The 22,610-nt window shown below is 41.5% G+C and overlaps 1 protein-coding gene across 1 annotated transcript in view; it reads left to right on the top strand.

Annotated features, from left to right (window-relative positions):
* The first annotated feature begins 920 nt into the window (after window positions 1-920).
* Window positions 921-22,610, top strand: part of TDRD3 (tudor domain containing 3) — a 107,894-nt gene continuing 86,204 nt past the window's right edge. The window contains exon 1 of the mRNA XM_014966044.1: window positions 921-1,205. Within this exon, the coding sequence (XP_014821530.1) occupies window positions 1,165-1,205 (41 nt within the window). The 5' untranslated portion in view covers window positions 921-1,164. The remainder of the gene's footprint in view (window positions 1,206-22,610) is intronic.

The raw sequence follows: 22,610 nt of genomic DNA, 5'->3' as shown, positions 1-22,610 counted from the left end.
AGAATGAGAATGACCCACAAAGTGCATCTTTGACAGGTACACAGACCAGGTAGTTAGGTTTTGAAACCTTGGTGCAGTAAAAGAAAATCAACATTTGGCACCGAGGGGTTACAGAAGTTGCTGTATGTGACTGACTAATGTGAATCCTTGGTGTCTTCTGCCCTCACCTGCAGACATAAACCAGGTGCCAAAGCTCAGGTAGGCATGTTCTTAACTCCTGTCCCGCTCAAGTCCACCATCTGGCAGTTCCTCTGACTGCTGGAGCACAGAGGAAAGGGGAAGGTGTCACTCCATCCGATGTTACTTGTGCCTGAGGTAACTGGGCACTTAATAACGACATGGTGCCATTCTTTTAAAGTACAATTCCCATTAGAAAGGCAGGTCACAAACCCGCATGCTTATGTCAGTGATTCTAGGGCTGCATTGTACGGCAAAGCATTAAAAAAACAGAAACACATTAAATGAAACGCAGGAACTTCTTGTCCATCTGAAGGCTAAAAACCCACCCCCTCTCATCCACAGCGCCCACTTCGAGGGGGAAGGAGGAGACCCTTTTCCCACACAACGTTATCAGCAATGATTTAGAGATGAAATGCGTTTAAAAATAAACTCTTCCCGCTACTATAAGGAGACAGGCGAGGTGGCCGCGGCCCAGGAAAGGGCTGTGCGAGGGAGGCCTTTCGCAGCGAGGCCGGGCCGGGCCTGAGGGAGCCCGGAGGCCGCAGGCAGGCAGGGGGCAGGCAGGGAGAAGGCAGGGGACAGGCAGGCCCCGCTCTCCGCCGCCTCCCAGCCCCACAGCACCTCCTCCTCCTCTGCCCTCACTCCTTCCCTTCTCCGCCATGGCGGCAGCGGCTTCCAAGCAGGCAGCGGGACACCCTCCTCCCCCAGTGTCGCCTCCTCCTCCTCCTTCATCCCCGTAGCAGCCGGTCGCGGGCTTTGTTCGTCTCTGCCTGCGCCGCCTCCGCCCCTTCCTTCCCTCTGCTCCCCTCCCTCACCGGAGAGCTGGCCGGGCCCAGCACCCCGGTAAAGGGCCGAGGGAACGAGCGGGCCCCACGTCCCTCCTTCCAGCGCCGGGGCTCCCCCGCAGCGCCCGGCGGCCCCCGCACCGGCCCGGCCCCGCCCCGGCGCCCCTAAGTTCCGCGGGTGACGGCGGCAGGAGGCGCCATGGCCGACAGGACGAGGGCGGCGCTCTCCGAGTCGGGCTGGTAAGTGGAGGGGCGACCTCGGCGGCACCACGGCCTTCCTCTGCCGGTGGGGCCGGGCCTCGCCGCAGCTCTGTGGCCACCCCCTGGGGGAGCGGGCCGGGGCTGGGGGCGAGTAACTCCGAGCAGCGCTGTGGGGTTCGGGGGGGGTCCTTCTGTTTCTGAAGCGTGCAGCAGCGAGGGGACACCCCAGTCTGAGCTCCGGCCCGGAGGCAGTAGCCGCGGGAAGGCGGTGTGGGTTTGGGGCCTGGCTCTCGTTCCCCCCACACCTTGGTGGTCCTGAGGGAAGGGACGTTCCCCGGCACCCCCGCCCCGGGAGGCCCTGAGCTTCCACGGGCGCCTGAGGGGGCCGGTGGGCCTGCGGGGCCCACGCTGCGGCCTGCCGGCCTTCCCCCTTGCCTGCCCGCCTTCCCCCAGGCCTGCCTCGGCTGGGTGTCGGCGGGTAGCAAGCGCCAAGGAGGCCTGGCGCTTGCCGGTAGCTTTGTTGTTTCTAATCGCACTACACTCCCTTTCAGCAAGGAAGCTAAGGTGGGAAAAGTGGAGTTCAAGTAGGGTAGATGCACAACGTGGGGCTTGAACCCAGGTTTTGGTGTTTTCGAGCCGTTCCTAAGCGTTGGGCACGCCGGATCTGTTTTGGAACAATGTGTTTCAACGACTTGTGCTGTAATTGCAAACTCTACTGCTCGTTTGCTAGCCTAGAGGTGTTTTGGCACTGTTGACTGGAAGTTATATTTTATTATTTTTTTTTAAATTGATCACAGTAATTCGCTTACTAGTCAACACTTAGTACTTTTTCCTTAACTACTTACAAGTCCTTCACCAAAACAAAAGCCCAGTTACTACCTACCAAAGCACTAAGTGACTTACTTTGGTTGTAATTGTGAAAAATTGCTAAAATTACAAGAAGCATTGTTATTTCCAGTGATATTTTGGGGATATTTCTGTTCTGCTGTTTAACTTAGTGGTTCTCCTGGACTGTGTTTTCATGTGTGCCTAAATTGTAAAAGCTTAAAACAAATCTCATATGGTTTAGAATAGAATAGAATATTTCAGTCGGAAGGGACCTACGATGATCATCTAGTCCAACTGCCTGACCAATTCAGGGTGATTAAAGCATGTTGTCCAAGTGCCTCTTAAACACTGACGGACTTGGGGCACCAACCACCACTGTAGAAGCCTCTTCGAGTGTTTGGCCACCTTCTCGGTAAAGAAATGCTTCCTAATGTCCAGTCTGAACCTCCCCTGGAGCAGCTTTGGACCATTACCACGTGTCCTGTCACTGGATCCCGGGGAGAAGAGCTCAGCACTTCCCTCTCTACTTCCCCTCTACTTCAGGAAGCTGCAGAGAGCAATGATGTGGCCCCTCAGCCTTCTTTTCTCCTAACCAGACAGGCCCAAAGTCTTTAGCTGCTTCTCATAGGACATTCCTTCACCAGCTCTGTTCCCTTTCTCTGGAGGTATTCAAGGACCTTCACATCCTTAAATTGTGCTCACAGTACTCAAGGTGAGGCTGCACCAATGCTAAGTGCAGAGGGATAATGACCTCTTCTGACCAGCTGGTTATACGGTGTTTGATAACATACAGAGGTACAGCATTTACCTAGCTTGTCCAGCCTTACTTTGTGAGAATATTAGCCAAATTGAGAAAGTTAGTGCCTTTAGGTTTGCTTCTTGGATAAGTATCATATGTTTCAAAAATACTGTTCTAAGCGGTTCCAGGGCGTGCAGTCCTGTGATTCCTGCCTGTCAGTGAATTGAAAGGATCACAACTATTTATGCTAATTTTCATAACATTTGCTTATTTAGAGGGAAGTTTTGACTGTAACTGGAAACTCACCCTCATCTTCTTTTCCGTGTTTCCGTCTCTTCTAAAAGGAGAAAGATTTCCATAGAAGTGATTTTTATTTTCTTGGTTTTCTTTTCTTTTTTTTATTATTTTATTTTCTATTGCATATTCAAAACTTTATCACACAGTTGACAATTCTTAGTTTTTTTACTACTGTGTCAGTTGAATGGTTGCCATTGGTAAATGGCTTTCAGGTTTTGGCAGTACAAATATGAGGCGCCTCTGAAATGATCTGTTATTCCGTGATGTTTGTTTCTCTCCTTGGGGGCATATACTCTTGAATGGCTATAAACACTTGTTATTTTTGCAGTACCGCAGGGTGAGAGCCAAAGACTGAGACTGAAAGATGGCTGAGCAAGTAATGACCTGACTATCAGGTCCACTGGAATTATGCCTTGACCTGGTTGCATTTGAAAGGGTAGCATGAAAGAGGGGAAAATGAAGGCTTATATTCTGAGAAATGTGAGGTGGAGTGGAAAAAGAAATAATGCTTTGGAAATCTCATTTAGCTATGTGTGCATGCACTTTGGAAAAAAAATAAAAAATAACAGCCTAGGCAGCCATGCTTTTAACTGTTCTGCTGTTGCTCTTATGCTTGTGACTTTTCTTATATTATTATTAGATCTTAAGGTTATTTAACACACGTATGAGTAAGTCTTCACTGGTATTTAATGTAGTATATTTCTGACTATGCTTAGTAGTTAAATCGTGTTCTGTACCAAATTAGTTGCCGCTGTTGCTGTCACCTCATGTCAAAGTGGTAAGTTTTCTAGTACAAAAATGAAGCTGAGTTTAGATATTAAAGTCCATCCCCACTTACGCTGCAGAAGCGCAGCTTGGTGTTTCAAACCAAGTAAGAAACTGGTGTTCTTCCAGAGTTGCAAATCTGCTAACTTGTAAGATACTGCCTGTACTGATAGGATTTTATTGTAACTTTCTTAAATCCATGAAGGTAAGAACAGTTAATATAGACATTTGTTTATGTGAATTCTTGCAGTTGTTTGTTTTTTTTAATGATTCTGAATACAAAATTAAGCAGTAACACAGTGTAGTTAGTATAGTATAGCAGTCATACGTATATATGCATATTTTTCCAACTAGGTATTGTATGAGAGTCATTCCTTGTAAAATTGCCTGGGTATTTGTAATGTTTACCTTTTAAGTTTGTTTCAATATATCAGTTATGTTTTTATCAGCTTTTGAAACATGAAGTAGACCTACCTAGTACATATAAAAGTTGTAGCTAAAGCTGAGAATCTCTTCTTTTTTTTTTTTTTTATGGTGGTAGTTCATGAAAATGGGTGAAAGACTACTGTAGTTTGTGTGCACAATTGTAGTTCTTCTGCAGAGACGTCCTTGCAGCTCTCTTTAAAAGTATGCTTTTTTTGAGGCTAATCTTTTCATTACGCACTATGCTGTGCCTTGGAATGAGATGTTGGCTCTGACTTCAGTGATGAGATAAGGTGTGTTTGTATTACGTTGCAGTGAAAAAGATATCCTGTCTCGGAACAGAAGTTCTGTGTTACCTTTGTATTTAATTACCAGACACTTATGGGAAGGAAGTCTTAGGGGCAGAGAGATTTACCTTTTTGTATTGTTATAGTTACATTAATGAATTTTGGAACCCATTTTCCAGTGTTCCCATTTAAATATAGACCTTCATGGAACCAGAGTTATTGAATCTAGCTGTCTTGATAGAAGTGAAGTCCAGAAGGACTGCGTAATGCACCCTCCCGTGTAAAGAATGAGTTGCATAACACTTCTTGCTGGCTTAGAACAGGTTTGTTGTGTTTTTTTTTTTTTTTTTTTTTTGAGGTCTCCCAGATGGCATTTCACAAGAGAATATGACAAGCCAGGGCTTCTTTGGTGTCCTAGATCTTTGCAGAACTTGGAAATTTATTCCATGGAAATGCCTATACATTGTCAAAAATGAACAAAATGTTCTACAGATGGTTAAGCCTGTGGTCCCACAGATCTTGGGTCTGACTGATTGATCTCTGAATGTGAGAAAGCAAAGCATGCAAACTGGGTGACTGAAGAATTTTTTAGTACAACTAAATGTACACGTGAGTCCCTTGTCAAGTAGTAAAGATTTTATTCAATATAGTATGTGATGCTATAAAAACTAGTAAGTCTGCGACAAAAACTTATAGACTTGTAAAAATTCACATATTTTGAAGATTATGCAAACAGTGTTCCAACTATGAAAAGATATTCCCAGAGGTGAAGAAGAATTGGAATTGTACTGGTTGTCTGGAAACAAAAGAATGGTGTTTAGTAATCGGTGAGAAATGTAATTGGTTCAATGTAATCCTGGATTTATATACTTTGTAAGTGAAAGCTGTGTAGCTGGTGTATACCAAACTATTTAAAATGGAATTTGGGGTATTTCAATAAGTAATGTGCTGCATGCTGGATAACTTTGGATTTAAGATTGGTCTGTAGAAACTCTGTCCTTGAGGGGCTGGTCATGTCATGTGATCCAAGCTGTAAAGCAAAAGCAGGTGAGTGCCTGGAAACATGAGGAAGCGCTCACAGGGGCGAGTCTAACACCTCTTCCTAAGAGTGCAGCAGGAATTTGGCAGTCAGTTCCAGGATCCTGCAAGATGATCTGCTTTACCTGCTTGTTATTTTGCTGTTCCACTGAAATGTCTTTGGAAAGCTTGGCTGAAACTGGTCCCTGCATACAGAGCAAGCCCAGGCTGGATACAAGATGTTCCTTAGGGACAGGGATAACACAGTGATTCAGAGGAGGGGTCCGTCTGTTTTCAGGTTCTTGATACTCCTTTTATGATATATGTGTGTGTTTTGTGAAGTCTGGTTGTTGCTGTGAAATCTCAGGGTTCCAGTGCAAAACAAAATGCTACATCATTGCATTTTTGTTTGTTTGTTCAGGTGTGTCCCTTACTGGCCTGGTCTGATCAGTTTGCATTCTTGGTGGATCATGAATAATGAAAGAACCTGAATTCTTTATGTCATTTTCACTGGCTCAGAAAAGATCCAGTGTTGTACCTTCTGTTAAGGGAAACAAGCCCAAGAGTCTAATACAGATACTTTTTTTTTTTTTTTTTAAAGATGATGCTGGATGGTAACAAATGACTTGGACCAGGTAGAATCATCCCAGCTTTCACAAGAAATTGATTCAGGGCTGTAATTAATAGTTAAAAAGGTGCAAAGAAGGATAGCTAAAATAAGGAGATGGAAGATGGTAGGGGACATATGGCTTGAAGCTGGAAGGGAGCAGATTTAGATTGGAGATGAGGAGAAAGTTCTTTACTGTGAGGGTGGTGGAGCACTGGAACAGGTTGCCCAGGGAGGTGGTTGAGGCCCCTTCCCTGGAGATACTCAAGGTGAGGCTTGATGAGGCCCTGGGCAACCTGGTCTAGTTGGGGGTGTCCCTGCTGACTGCGGGGAGGTCGGACTAGATGGCCTTTGGAGGTCCCTTCCAGCCTGGATGATTCTATGATTCTATGACTAACATGTTTGAAGACCTTCAACTTGCAGAAGAGAAAACTGAAGGGCGTGTTTTGGTTTATGTAATCTGCAGGCAATACGTAAGATGAACGTATAGCCTGGATGATTCTATGATTCTATGACTAACATGTTTGAAGACCTTCAACTTGCAGAAGAGAAAACTGAAGGGAGTGTTTTGGTTTATGTAATCTGCAGGCAATACGTAACTCTTACTGAATCCTACAGAATTATTGGTTACTGAATGCTGCAATGCTAGAATTAGAGAGGACTTACCCAAGCTAGTGGCAGAGTGGTTTGAAAATAGGTAAAATATTTGACCACAGGCATCAATCAAGTCCTTATTTGCCAAGGATAAAAGGTTACCCTGTGGATTAGTACAGTTGCTTAAAAAAATGAGAAACCAGATAAATAGATGATTCCTTCAAGATGGAAAAAACATTGCCAGTAGATTTCTGCTGGGGTCTAGGGGTTTATCATATTAAAAAATGGTCTTAAGGACTGAGAGTGTTGTGGCACTGTAGCAGTTTGTTGATATATGGGGATTGATGAAATCTAAACTGACTGTGTATTTGCAGGAAAATCTTATGGTACTATTTCCCAGTGATTTCACATGCAAATATAGTTCAGTTTTGATGAATGGCAAATGATGCTCATGCAGGGAAAAATAATGCAAACCAATCTACGCAGTGATGAGCTCGAAATTCACTAATGTTACTGATTGAGAGAGTGGCAGTGGTCAGAAAGCTATTGGGAATTGTTCGAAAAGAATAAAATAATTGTTTGGCCATTACGTATATCAATGGTATGTCCAAATCATTAACAGTGTGCATTAAATTTAATCACCCCCGCACAGCAAAGCTTTCATAGACAGTGAAAAAGTGGATGAGGGGTGTGGAAGTTCTCCTGTGCTGGGAAGATGAAGATCTTTATTCTGGAAAATGGAACAATAAGGGGAGAGGTGATAGAGGTCTATAAAATCCGTAGATCATACAGAAATGATGAATAGAAAGCAAGAATAGCTATTTTTCTTAAGACAAGAATTAGGCCACACAGTAAATTATAGCTGCTACTATGATGAAAACTAAAGTAGCTTTTCAAGCAATGTGTAATTAAATTGTGGATCTTAATTGCTACATGATGTTGTGGAGCAGAAAAATGTAAGTGGGTTAAAATCATAATTAGGCAAGTCAGGTAGGGACAGATGCACTGAATACTGAACTTTGCAGTGGAGTTGGACTACCAGCTCTAAAATGGCTGAAAGTTAGGAATTATTTCAGAGCCTTCTAGATACTTGGTGTGTTTTACATTCTTTACCTGAATCGTCTGCTTCTTGCCACCCTTCAAATAAAGGAACTGTGATAGATAAACCCAGACTGCATAAGTAAAAGCACCATTTATATTCTTACTTTTATGTTGTAGGTAAGCGTTGTCACACTGTGGTTCTGCTGGAGAAAGGGTTTTCTCCTCTTGATTGGAGGTGGGGGAAGAGGGAGTGGGAATTTGGAGAGAAAGGGACAGGACTGTTGGAAACAGGACAGAGAGAAAAGACAAAGCAAGTGTGACAGTTCCCTAGTCTCGTCTGTGATTTTTCACTGCCTTACTGCAACTCAGCCTCCAGGTTTTCATTAGTTGCTGAAAGAAACTTTCCATCTCTGGACGTGTTATGCCAGATCTCAAATTGATTTATGCATCATCTTTGGGGACACAGGCCTCACCTGCTGGTTTCTCTGAAAAATCTGCTAGGAAGCTGAAGCAGTAGTGTAAGATGGACTTGATTGATAGAATTGTTGCAACTACGAGTGAAGATGTTGCTACTGTGAATCCTTTAGTTAACAAAAGGAAAAAAAAAAAGGAAAGGAAAAAAAGCTTAGTCTGCTTGTAACACACCTAAAGCTGAAAGTCCTTTAAATTGTTACAGGCCTTTTTCTAACACCCACCTTTTCAGTGGCCTTTTCTCAGTACAGTGTCTTTCAGGTTGATTTTCTCTAGTCAATGAGTTCTGTAGGAGTGTGTAGGCTTTCCATAACTAGTCTCTTTTTTGGAGTCCTTGGAGATTTCAGATGTATTGAGTATTGTTTCAGAAATTATTTACTTAGCTTTAGAACTCATAGGCTTTGCCATCTTTTTAAGACACTGATACTTTATTGGGACAATTGTCACTCAATGTCTTTGACTCAATGATGTACTAGTTTCATTTTTTCTGCCTCTTTTTGTCCCCATGGTCTTTGACCTTGCATTGAACAGTGCACATCATCTCTGAGATGGCAATGTCTTCTGAGTTTAGTAATATTTTCTATCAGTTTGTCTATTGGTAGACTAGTGGATATCATCACCTTAACAAGGTGAATGGGTAGAGCTTGTTACATGATTGTGATTTGCCACTTTAGGTTGATTTGCTTGTTCCCTCCCACAAATTTTCACTGAATTTCACTGAATTTTTAGAGTTGGAAGGGACCATAGAGATCATCTACTCCAACTCCCCTGCCAAAGCAGGACCACCCAGAGCTTGTCAGAGCATGTTACTCAGGACTGCATCCAGGTGGGTCTTGAAAGTCTCCAAAGAAGGGGACTCCACACCCTCCCTGGGCAGCCTGTTCCAGGGCTCTGTCACCCCTAAGCGTAGTGTAAGTGGAGCACAGAAAAAGGTGATTTTGGTAGGAATTTGAGATGAGGACTTGGGCAGGATGGAATAACAACATGCTTGGTTATGATATGCCTTTCCAACAAACCCAACTGAACTTCCCAATGGAAGAGTGTGTTAACAAAAGTAGCAGTGTGTTTAGGAAGTCTGCGTTTTCTTGTTGGCCAGTATCTCTTAGGATTTGAGCAAGAGCAAAAGTAGGTGTGTTTTAAACTTGTATGTTCCTGGAGAGAAGTTACTAGTGAGCCTGCTGAGGCATTTGGAGTAGATGCTGGATATAGATGAGCCAGGTCTCAGGAGAAAGCCCTTTGCAAGGATTTTTGCATTTTGAAGTCATGACTCTTGAGACACGTGTTTTTTTTTTTCTCTCTTCAATCCCTGTGTGCTCACACTCCTCACACCCCGAAACCCTGAGCAACGAGCTGGTGGGAGGGTAGCTGGTGATTTTGGAGTGAGGTGCAGTTGTCATTGTGGTGGGTTGAACTTGGCTGAACACCAGGTGCCCACCAAGCCATTCTAGTGCTCCCCTCCTTAGCAGGATTGGTGGGGAGAGAGAACGTAAGATGGAAAAAAACCCCACAAATTCATGGGCCAAGATAAAGAAAATTTAATAAAGCAAAAGTGAAGGCCGTGTGCAGAAGCAAAGGAGAACAGAAGATCGTTCTCTGCTTCCCATCAGCAGGTGGTGTCCAGCCGCTTTCCAGGACATAGGGCTTCTTTAAGAGTAGTGGTTGCTCTGGAAGACAAACATTGTAATTAATGAATGCCCCCTCTTCCTCCTCCTTTCTCCTAGCTTCTATTGCGAAGCAGACATCATATGGTATGGGTCCTTCAGTCAGTTTGGGTCAGCTGTCCTGGCTATGTCCCTTCCTAAGATCTTGCCCACCCCCAGCTTACTGGTGGGGAGGGGGGAATGTTGGAGAGACAGCACTGCTGCTGTGGGAGCAATGGCTCAGCAATAGCCAAACCACTGGTGTTACCAACACCTTTCTAGCTACTAACACAAAGCACAGCACTATATGGGCTGCTACAGGGGAAAATTAACTCGGCCTCAGCCAGACCCAATGCAGTCAGTCATAGTGACATTCAGCAGGTCTTTATGTGTGCATATTTTATATAAGTATCATTGCTGGATAAAATACAGCTTAATGTAAATAATATATGTCGGAGTATGTAGAAGCATGAAACTGTCCTGAAGTTTGACTTAAATAGAATTATGCTTAGAAATGTTGGATTTTAAACATTCTATATTTTGGTTGACTTTTTATAGATTTATAGATGTGCGTATTGTTCGTATTTCCAGGAGCAGTACATTTTCTACTTCTTCAGAGCAAAAGGAGGATATTTGAATCCAATAACAAAAATTCTAATACACCTGACAGAAAGAAGGAAAGGCTGTCTGGGGGATGAATGGTATATGAGTGTTTCTAAACACGTTTCATGTACTTAATGTGATGCATGGTTGTGAGGTGTCATGATTTAGGAAGACTGGACAGATGGAGGAATGATGTCCAACCTTTGTGCTGCTTTGCACATTTAAGGAAAAAGAAAGTTACTGGTTTAAATAATCTTTGTAACGCTGGTAAGTAATTGAAGCATGATGGGCATTCTTGCTTTGGTGTCATTGTGAGCCCTTCACTTTGAGAAATGCAGCACAGACATTAGAAATGGGAGCGATGGCACTAACTGATAGCAAGCAAAGGCCTTGCTGTGATTTAAGAGAACAGGCTGCTGAAAATGCTTCTTTCTCAGAGAGCGCTCTCTGGGGACCATGGTCAAGACTGGCTTTTTCTTTCCTGTTGTTTGTCTCATAGTGCTACAGGAATGGCTAGGAGCTTCTTTGTCATGTCTGAAAAAGAGCTGTTGAGGAAAGCCAGAGGAGAGAAAGCCGTGTGTGTTCAGACAGCTTCAAGATACTCTCGGTGGCGTGGCAGCTGTGTCCTTGGCATGGCCCCAACGTTTTCCTGGGGAAATGTGAGTGAGAAACAGTATTCACAGCTTGTATCTGAGCAAAAAAAAAATAAATATCATGAATTCCATTAGGTGAAGAAAGAAAACCCACTTCATTGTTGTGACATTGTATGTCAAATTGCTGTGGCCGGTTACAAATCATGAAGTAGCAAATCCTCTCTAGGAGCAAAGAGTGCAAGAGCTCTCTTGTCCGGTGCTTTCTGACTGCAGAGACTGTTTCTAGCATCTGCTGTGTTGCAGCAGTGCTGCTTGCTGAAAGCTTGTCTTATCAAAGTTTGGAGTTAGTGAGGTTATCTTGAGCACATCTCTGTGTGTTACCTGGAAAAGTTTGACATTTTTACATTGCAGCTATTGCTGCTAGATAACACTGTGTATACTTATCACTAAATCTCTTCTGTTAAGTAGTTGTAGAGACTCATGTTAACGTTTATTTTATTTTTGTGCAATCTGCTGAAGTTTCACTTCATTATGTTTTTTTTTACTGTTGTTATCTCAATATATAGTATGTTATTATCTCAATATATAGATACTTACCTAGATGTGAATCAGAATATACCATTAAAACACAGGCCAAAAGTGCATGTTATCCAGGACCCTTACCAAGTGCATTAAAAACATTATTTTCCATTTTATGAAGATATGAAATCACTTATTTAGCTCTGATATTGACGGCAGTATTCCGAATGGGGAAGAATCAACTTTCAACACCTGGATCATCTTGTTATGTAGCATTGCTTGATAGAATGTTAGAAATACGGTTGACGTTACCGTTAGGGTCATTGTACAGTGGGAGTGGGGGAGACTTTAAAAGGCATCAGGAGATGTAAGTTTACTAGGATGTTCCAAATACATACTTTTGTTTGTTTGTTTATTTGTTAAACTGTGATCCTGTATCAAAAACATTGTTAAATACAATGCAGAGATGTCGGATTCTAGATTACTTTTTGGAATGGTAACACTAATGAAGCATTACGTTTTTCAATTTCTTAGAACACTTTCTGGTTTATAGTTGAAAGTGTTTGCAAGTGCTGAGGTTTCCATTTCACTGCTGTTTGGAGGAGAGTGCGAGGGGAGGGGGAAAATGTCAGTGAAGGACTGAAGAGAAGAAAGTGGGTGATTTTCAAGGGTCTGGTTCTGACTGTGCAGAGTAGTGATTTCTGAATGAGGCATATTTTGTGTTGAAGCGATGAGCTGCAAAGGAATGCTGAGAGGATCCTTATGGAAAAGATATGATCCATCAAGCTGCTTTTTGTTGAAAATGGAATGTATAATGAGCACAGTTGTGATTCTTGGTTTTAAAAACTTACTTAGGGTTGTGTTTTTAAATTAATATCTAACATACGTATATACCTGTGTAATACATCCATAATCATTGACAGGCTTGAGAGTTGCTGTTCAGCTAGTCTGAGAAACATCTTGGAGGTTCTGCCTTGTGGCAAGTACTTCTCAAATTCATCTGCAACTTTTCACTTGACTGCCATCTGCAGTTTTATTTTTGATACATAATAATATAAAATCTGTTAGTAACTATGAAAATCCAAGTAAATGAAGTGAATACATCAATGCATATGCTTAATATCTTAAGCTAAACTAGTTTGAGTTTAATAGTTACAATTGGTTTTGACTATGTAGCATATAATGATTTCATACCATTTTTGTGAAAGTTAAGTATATAACAATTTTTATTTTATTTTTGTTTTCCATGGCTGGTGAAGTTTGTTACTGTCAAATTGGCCCGAATCTTTTCTTGCATACATTTCAAAATTTCATTTTGAAGGATTGGCTAAACTGGAGAAAATCATTGTTGTAACGAGCAAATGAGGAAACAAGATCTTGGAGCGTTTTTTATGCTTGAGGTGTTGAGTTTTGTTAATCCATGGAGTTTTAACCTCGACAGATACCTATTACAGAAATTCATGATGGATGCTTGTTATGATTTTGGATACTTAGGCAAAAGGATTCCCCATTGTGGGGTTTTTGAGATGGAAAAAGATTTCTTTGGACAATGCTGCTAAGGGTTTACCAGTGTGTTATTTCTTTTAAGTTTGGGAATGGGGAAGAGAAGGGGAGAGGAAACATTTTTCTAATAATTTTATTGCTCACCGTGTTTTCTGAGTTTATATTTCAGTTCCTAACCTAACCATGTCACCATATGATAATAACATGAAGAGATGGGAAAAGCTTGATTTGTCAGAATAGTAATTGCTGTTATGTTCTAGCTATGATCATATTTTCTTTGTGTGATAGCACTAGAGAGATGAACTTACTGCTTTGTAGCTGCAGAATTCCACTCTTAACTCAATTTTCCAGTTTCTTCTTTAGGTTTGAGTTTGTAATTTTTTTGTTTTGTTTTCTGTGCAGAATAATTACTGTATTCTGTTGTTGTTTGATCATTAAGTTAATAATGTATTTTTTATCTTCTTTTTATCTCCCAATAACTGTAATAACTTCTCGTCTCTTTCCCCCCTTCTTCATCCCTGAGTTGTTGGCTGATGACAAAAAAGTAGTTTTTGTCAGATTGAATGTTTCTGTGACTGACTTAAGAGGGAAGGGAAGTGAAAGGTTGAGTTAGAGCATCATGCAAAAAAAGCAGAGAGAATAAAGACTATATGTTGCTCTCCTGTTACACATCGGCTGGCTGGGAGCTTAGATAAATGCCTTATTTTAGATCCTTCCTCTTCCTGAGCCCACAATGCTAAAATACTAAATTGAAAATTTAGTATTTTATGAAATACTGAGAATGGGAAAATAAAGGCTAGTAGTGAAGGAACTACTTCAACGTCTGATTTCTACCTGTTGTTTCAAAGACCGTTTAAGTAAACTGTATGAAAGGGAACATCATTTGGTGTCTTACCGTGTTTCTTTTTTGTGCTTGCTTCGTACCAGTGAAGTACAATGGCAGGCTTTCTTTTGTGCAAACTGTTTTTTTAATTTTTACAAACTTTGAAAAAGTGTTTAATATAGTAAAACTTTTGCTGCTACAGCTACAAGCATTTTAATAAAAAATACTACCAGTTAGGAAAAGTATGCTCCTGGTTGCATGTTCAGGCAGTACTGAGAATCATAGAATGGTCCAGGCTGGAAGGGACCTCCAAAGGTCATCTAGTCCGACCTCCCCGCAGTCAGCAGGGACACCCCCAGCTAGACCAGGTTGCCCAGGGCCTCGTCGAGCCTCTCCTTGAATATCTCCAGGGATGGGGCCTCCACCACCTCCCTGGGCAAGCTGTCCCAGTGCTTCACCACCCTCACAGGAAAGAACTTTCTCCTCATCTCCAATCTAAATCTGCTCCCCTCCAGCTTAAAGCCATTGCCCCTCGTCCTGTCACTGCAGGCCTTTGTAAACAGGCTCTCCCCAGCCTTCCTGTAGGCCCCCTTCAGGTACTGGAAGGCTGCTATTAGGTCTTCCTGGAGCCTCCTCTTCTGCAGGCTGAACAACCCCAGCTCCCTCAGCCTGTCAACCTCTGGACCTGCTCCATCAGGTCCATATCTGTCCTATATTGAGGGCTCCAGACCTGCACACAATACTTCACGTGAGGTCTCACCAGAGCAGAGTAAAGCAGAAGAATCAACTCTCTGGACCTGCTAGCAACGCATCTTTTGATGCAGCCCAGGATGTGACTGGCCTTCTGGGCTGCGAGTGTACACTGTCTGCTCATGTCCAGCTTCTCGTCCAGCAGCACCCCCAAGTTCCTTTGCTCAGGGATGTTTTCTAATACCTCACCCCCTAGTCTGTACTGATGGCGAGGACTGTTCCGGCCCAGGTGCAGAACCTTGCACTTGTTCTTGTTGAACCTCATGAGGTTCACCTGGGCCCACCTCTCCAGCCTGTCCAGGTCCTTCTGGATGATGTTCCATCCCTCAGGTGTATCGACAACACCACACAGCTTGGTGTCATCTGCACACTTGCTGATGGTGCATTTTATCCCTCTGTCTATATAATTGATAAAAATGTTACTTACAGATACCTAACTTGGTTTTGCAGTGGTTTGGTTGATCACCTTCATCTATTTTACAGACCTATACTGTCTGGTTGAGTGAGAGTTCTGTAGCTCATGTGCAGCTGATGAACTGTAACTTGAAAGTAATTCTTGGAAGCCCTTTAACAGACGCAGTAGTATTTTTTTAGCTTTAGAATATATGAATCTCTGTAGCTGTAGAGCTTTTCAGATTAATTGTAAATACATCTTGGTTCTAGTGCATGTTCTTTTACATTGCAAGAGTGTGCATGCCTTCACACTGCTTATTTTGAGTGATATTTTGTAAATATGATTTTTAGTTTTAAAGGTCTGTAGAAATGGCTATTTTTACCATAAAGTAGAATGAAAAGAAACCTGCCACTTCTGCAAGGTTGAAAATAACTCCTCTCTATGCAGGAAAAACTTGTTGTGCTGAGTTAAAATTATGCAAGTAGTAATAGGGATGTGTGTATTTTAAGCATTGATGACCACGGCTGTAAAGGAAAGTATTTTATGCTCGGTGTTTTCAGTTATAACATATACTTCTTTAGTAGCAAGTATTCATCTTTCATCCTTGTCTTCTGAGCAGGTTGTAGTTTCTTTTTGTTTGGTCTTTTTTTTTTGTTTGTCAATTTTGATATGTAGGATGGAGCAATGTGTGTGGAGTGTCTTCTAAAGTTCTGTGTCTTTTAGTGAGAGTACTAGAACTGATTCTTTAAGAACAGTACCCACTACACCAGCTATTCTTGGGGACTTTGTGTTGGTGATAAAATTCTGTTTTATGTATTTCAAATAAATCCGGAGGGATTTGCTTAGCATCTTGCTTTGTGAGTCAGCAAACACTGGGGATGTTAAGCTTCTATTATTTCTGAAATTAATACAAAATGTCTAGAAGCAAATGTAGTCCAGGTCTTTGACACTGATATGGAAGACATGCTTTAATAACAAAATACCAATTAATGTTTCTAAGTTTCATTTTGTAGTTTTATGGTTCAGTGCTGTTTCTGTGTGGTAATGAAGTGAGATTTTACAGCATGAATTGAGAAATATTAATAGTCTCCTTCATGAGTACAGCTAAATAAGGTGATTAAAAATGATCAAATTTGTACTTGATCTACTAAAGATAAAGCTTTTTGTTATTTATATGTATGAGTATTATATGTTATGTATTCCAGTCTCAATTAGCCAATGTTTAAGTATCCTTACTGGAAAAAAATGCACAAAACGTTCCTTTGAGAAAGCATTTTTGGGAGTTAATTTTTATAAAGACGCCAAGTTTTGCTTTGTTTTGAGATACTGAAAATGTCATTAAGAAAAAAGTTTGCTTGGACAGCCTCTGGAGAGGCTGTCTTAGTCCCAGCCCTTGCTCAAAGCAGGGCTAACTCTGATCATCTTGCTGAAGGCCTTGTCTGGTTGAGCTTTGAATATTTCCAAGATGGCCTGCTCCAGTGTTTAGCCACTCTTAAGGGACAGAAAAGTTTTCCTATTGTCCAGTTGAGATTTCTCATGTTTCAGCCTGTGTCTCTTGCACTTTGTTTCACTCCACACCTCTCAGAACTGGCTTTTTGTCAAGCTGCCTTCAGATAGTGGGGGTGGGAGCCATTGGCCTCATTTGGTCTGCTCTTCTTCAGGCTGAACAAACTCTCAGATTGTCCTCCTCTGACACGGGTTCTAGCCCCCCAAAACATCTTGGTGGCCTGTCTTCAGTTTGTTTGCCTTCTCTCATAGTGGAGACCCCCCATAACTGGATGTGGCTTTGCTTTAGGAGGACCAGAATAATCATGTCTCTTGATTTGCTGGCTACGGTCTTGCTAATGCAGCCGTGTATCTCATTAGTCTTGACCACTGCACGGGCACGTTGTTTTGTGTTCAAATTGTTCTTCACTGTGAACCCACGGAGCTGCTTTCAGCTTCCCAACCTCGGTGGTTGCAGGGGTTATGGCTCAGTGCTTATCTTTGAGCTTCCAGGTGTTCCTTTTGGCCAAGGAACTGCTATGGTGCTGCTTCTTACATAGTTTACTTATTACTAGCATGTGATCTCCTGCACCCTCCCCCTGCAAAAGAAAAATGAAATTGAGTTCTGTTGTAGCTGTGCATCCCTTTTAAACTATTAAGTGGTCACGTCAATATAACTTTGCCATGCTATGCTAGGACAAGCTATGCTGGGATGTAGTGAGAAAACTACTGTAGTGTACTTGATTATAGAAAATGTGATACGTAGAAAGGAAGTAGTTAATATGAACCATTATTAGAATGCTTCTTTTGGTCTGGCAGCTACTTAAACTTCTGATTTCTCAAATTCATGAACTGGAGACTAACACGAAAGAGTTTGAGTTAACTTTGCTACAGAGCCAAGAAACTTAAATCGTTCTGTTCCCCATGCACATCTTTCCTCGCTCAGTCTCTACTGTGGATGATCTTGCAGTGTCCTTTGCTGTGTCGATCAAAGTTTCTGTCCCACTGCTGTGTCTGTAATCAAGTCCAATAACAGATGTAGAGAAGCCTGAGCGTGTGACAGATATGCAGAGATGATGTCTCAGAATGTTTCCCTAGCTTTTAACTGCTGTTTTTTTTTCAGCGTTTCCTCAGCTGGATGTTTCCTTCCTATTAAATAGCCTTTTGATGAATTTCTTCTGCATGGATCTGTGCGGTTGTTTTTTGAACCTATGTAAAATTTTAGCAGCCACAGAATAGTGAATAACAACTTTATATGCTGTATGAAGCACCCTTTTCCTAAGTTTGCTGAACTTCCCACTTGCTAATTTAAAGACGGTGAATAACCAATCCCCTTTTTATCTCTTTAAAGTCACTTGCAACCATATAGATAAGTTAAATCCCTTCTTCAGTCTTTTTCATGGTGGAGAAGCCTATTCTGTGTAGTTAATCTTCAAAGGAAAGGTGTTCTGTATGTTTGATCAGCTTTGTTACTGTCAGATAAAGCAGGACAGACAGAAGACAAGAGGATCCTGAATGGATGGAGAGTTTAGGAAAGGAAGTGATCTGTCAAGCACAAGGAGAAAGAGAAAAATGAAGGGAGATACTGTGTAGATACTTATCATTCAATCTCCGTCGTCATAGAGGAAAGTACCAAATGCCTGAGAAAATATGTGATGCAGATGTGCTATTATTCAGCCCCCTACCCTCCAAAAAAATTCAATTAATGGCTCGTTGAGCTAAATATAATGCATGATAAACTACATGCAATTTTCAAAATTGCAAGTGTGTGGCCTTTAGGTGGTACCTTTTGGACCCTCATGTACTTGTGAATTTGAGTAGAGGAGTGAGTAGAAGAGTGTGACCAGCCATTTGCAATTAGGGCTTGGCTTGAAGGCTTCTATGAAGACTTGGTGGCTGCATATGGGTTATGTCCCAATGTTGTTAAACATGCAGAATCAAAAAGGTGTAACTTTATAATGCTATCTTTCCCTGTGAATATGATGTACCTCTTTTACTACTTGGCAGAGGAAGAGTGTCATCAGGTACTACTTCTCAGCTGAGAGGTGGTTATTTCTTGAGGTGTCTTATCTCAGCTGGTTCTTGCTTGTCTGCCTGCATCCACTGGAGTCCCGACTTCATCATATACTGGAATTACGTTTTTCTATGCAATGCAGATGTATATTTCACTGTGTACTGTTTAGCTTCATATTACTTCCTAAATGTTGTGAAACATGCTTGATTTAACTATTTCTTAATTGCAACACTAGGGCATAAACATTAAGCAACTTGCATTAAAGAAAGTAAGTAGTCTGGCTTTGAGTCATAGCATGGTATGATTACTTGATTCTATTGATTGAAGGGAAAAACAAGCTGAAAATATCTTTTGAGAGTTATGGAAATTTGAAAGCATGGTTGTCTTCAGGCTTGCACCCTCCACTCCTAAAACTAAACTCATTATTGTTAATTTTCCCCTTTGCCTCTTGTGACTGCCCGCTGCAGTGCCCTTGCCGCTCTCTAATGCTTGTGTACTATGATGCCTTCATTTCTTTCTCCAGTTCTGTCCTACCCCAGAAGACATTTGGCTTCCTCTCACGTCCCTCTCCCTTTGGCAGGCACCAGCGTGTGTTATGGCTGGTTTGGAGCTAGGCGAGGGCTTCAATTGACCAGTTGATTGCTGCTGCTCAAAGTGGATGAGAGCCAAGTTCTGTTTCCCTTCTCCACAATGCAACTGCTAATTTGTATGTCTTGCTTCTACCCGGCAGCCCATTTCTGTGAAACTTGAGGGAGCTCAGCATCTCCGAGACCTCTGTTTCTCTGTCAAATTTGGCTGGAATTGGCCTGCGTGATTAGAATTCATCAGTGTGACAGGGCTGGGGGACAGACTGCATAATATATAATCATTGTTTTCTAAGGGTAATTGAATTCAACTACGTTTTAAAAACTTTTGGATTTGTTTGCTGAAACAAGAGTGAAGAAACTAGATTTCATATGAAGTGGTCTATCTGTTTCATCGGTGAAGTGTTTGTTTTTGCCAAGTATTGAATACGAGAAGAGGGAGGGGAAACTTGGCAAAAGTGTTTTGTCTCTTCCTTATGCTCGTTAGTTCAGCAGCTCGAGTGTTTCCTTATAGGTGAAATGGATACCAGCTCAGGCCCTGGGGAATTGAACCACGCACTCTGCCTCCTGTGAGAGTGTGCTTTCTCTGTGAATCCATAACATACACTCTGGTGAAATAGTTTTTCTTCTTTGATGATATTCCATGTTTTATAAATAATCAAACTTCCTTTAGAGTTGCCTCAGTATCTCAGGCAAATTACCCCTTAGGCTTAGTGAGTCAGTCTCTTGTTTTGTGTGTGTGTGTTGTTTTTTTTTCTTCTCTCCTTTTTGTTCTTTTTCCCTTTGTCTCTGTGTGTATTTTGACATTTGGAGCAACTTCAACAGAAGCAATCGACAAAGGCTCAGATTCCACAGTTTCAGTGCTAGGTGAGATGCTAATGTTCATGCAGTTGTAGGATATGAATTCTAATTTTTGTGCATGATGTTGTTCTTTGTACATTTATCCACTGCAGTTATTCTTTGCTAGAAAAATGTGCAGTTGCAGTAAGGTGTTTTCAATCCCTTTGTGTTTCTAGAAGCAGAAACTAAGCTCATCATTCAAGACAGGTTGGAAGTGACCATTTCCTGAAAGACTTGAGAGGTAGATTAAGTTTCAACAGGTGCAGAAGGGATATGATCAGAATTTGTGCAAAATAAAAATGGCGAAGAGGGATGTTCTTCTCTTATGATTTAGTTTATAGGGCTTATGTGGTTGTTGGCAGACAATTATCCTGCAAAGCATAAGAGAATAATTTTTGGAGGCAATTCTCTTCGTAGAAAGTGGAAGTAGCAGTGCATCTTACCTTGTTTTGAGGCAATGCCTTCAAAGGAAAGCAATGATCCTAAGTGTTGCTTTGCAAATTTTACTTTTTTCCCCAATCTGTGATGAGGCACCATGACTTGTCCTAACTCTGTTAGGTTTTTTTGTTCTCTTCTCCCTGGGAATCAGAAAATAGAAGTTGTGAATTTAACTTCTCTGTTTATCTGCTGCATTAGTTATACTCACTGCCACCTCCTCCCTTACCTGGCAGAGATCAAGAGCAGGTGCATATTAAAGTGTTTAGCTTTTAATACTTCAGACAGAAGCAGACTGGAATTTAACTGTTAAACTTATAAGGGAAGCAGAACCTGAAGTAGCTGAGTAGGGGTGGAAGAGGAAAGGATTAATGAAGGATAGCAGAATTGCAGTTAATTCTAAGTGTCAATGAATCTGCAATACACTTAATAGATAACAAGAACGTGGGTTTCCTGTTACCATGTCTTCACTTTTCCTAACATGTTAACTCTGGTTAAAAAACTCCAAAGCAAGAAGAGAAGAAGCAAGAAAAGAGGAGTAAACCATTTAAAAAAAGCAACAAGTTATCTGACAAAATGGCTGTCATAGTAGTTACCTGTTTGTGACAATAAAGACAGACTTCATGTTGCTCCGTTCTTTCTGGGTATCCTTTCTGAATACTGCTGAAAGAACATCAAACTGCAGAAAACTGAGTGGTCTCGGTTGAAGTGATATGGAAAAAAAATAAAAGCAGAGATAAGTTTACATATTTTGTCTTTATTTCTTTTTTTCCCCTAGCTTTGTTCTTCATCCTTATATGTCACTTCTGTCACCTTTTTTCGTCTGGGTGCTGTGGATTTCTTTGTACTGAAGCTTGCAGTTTTCAGTCATATAAACCGTTTAAAGAGGCTTTTTATTTTATTTTTCTTTTATTTTTCTTTTTTTTGTCAGAGGAAAGCTGCAGTGTGTAAATGGTCTGATGGCTGGAGCTGAGCACCTCAAGTCTTCTTAACTTCTCTTAACTTCTAAGTAGTAAATAGCGGAATAGTTTGCCAAGTGCAGGTCGTGACTCTTGGCCTTTCAAAGGGTTATCAGTAATGTGAGAGAGATGGGGGCAGTCATGTTTGTGGAGAGGGATGTGAAAATGGTCTCATGAGGAACGTATTTTGTTTTATTTCATTTTTGAGCAGACATTAGCTAGATCCTTAAAGTTGTAAAGACAATAAATAGTTGGCCATACAGAGTAAGCACAGTCCGAGTGTACGGGAAGACAGAAGCCCTCACTGAGTTGTTTAGGCAGGTATTTACAGCTTGTTAGTGGAATACAGAGAGGGGAAAAGGGAAATGCCTTCTATTTAATCTCTTAATTGAGTCTATCAAAAATACTTTCCTGCATTCAGTGTGAAGTAAAGAGCCCTCGTGTCGAAAATATTTCTGAACCTTTTAGGTCATGAGGATATTTTGTAGCATGAATATCTGACATCGTGACACTAAGAAAATATGTGTTGCCAGAACAGAAAAATGGGAAGCCAGATGGCAAGTTGCTTTGCCTGAGCATACTTAGCAAAGTACTCTTTACCTGCCTCCCTGTTATTGAGTTTCTCTGTAGCACTTTGCTGATGGTCTCCTTATTCTTGGATGGTGATTGAGAGAAAGCCCTTTGCATCAGCTACAGAAGGCTGGGAAGTGAAAGAGTGGGAGTTGTGACTAAGGATAGAAGCAGGGTGATGAGGAGGGCTGGAGTCGGGATTTTCAGAAGTGTGGAGTTTATGACTGTAGTACATTGGGTGTGTACTCCTAAATTCATATGGCAATGTGAACTATCAGACACCAGTAGTTTCAAGTAGGGCATTCAAAGTTAATACTTGTCTTGTTGACACTTTTAACTAAAATCTATCTGCGCTTAATTCCATATCGTGAAAGGAAGGTGATGTCATCTCATCTTGCAGAAGCCCTTGAAGGCAAGTGTAATTATTTCATATTGTTCACTTGGATTCTCTGGTGACAATGTCTAACAGCAATAGCAAAAAAAAAAAAAAATAATCTTAAGGGTGGTAAAATTTTGTATTTAGTGGGAACTGCAAATAGTAGCTATTGAGAACAAGAGTGACTGGCTATTATGGTCTTGTCCATGCTTGGAGTGGTGTGTGTAAATACACATAAAAAGACTGTTTGACCTTTAATGCTCTGGTATTGTCTTTGAAACCTTAGT

The sequence above is a fragment of the Calidris pugnax genome, unplaced genomic scaffold (assembly GCF_001431845.1).
Source record: "Calidris pugnax isolate Ruff unplaced genomic scaffold, ASM143184v1 scaffold20, whole genome shotgun sequence".
Lineage (NCBI taxonomy): Eukaryota > Metazoa > Chordata > Aves > Charadriiformes > Scolopacidae > Calidris > Calidris pugnax.
The sequence above is the reverse complement of the archived record's forward strand: the minus strand, read 5'-3'. Positions and strand labels throughout refer to the sequence as shown.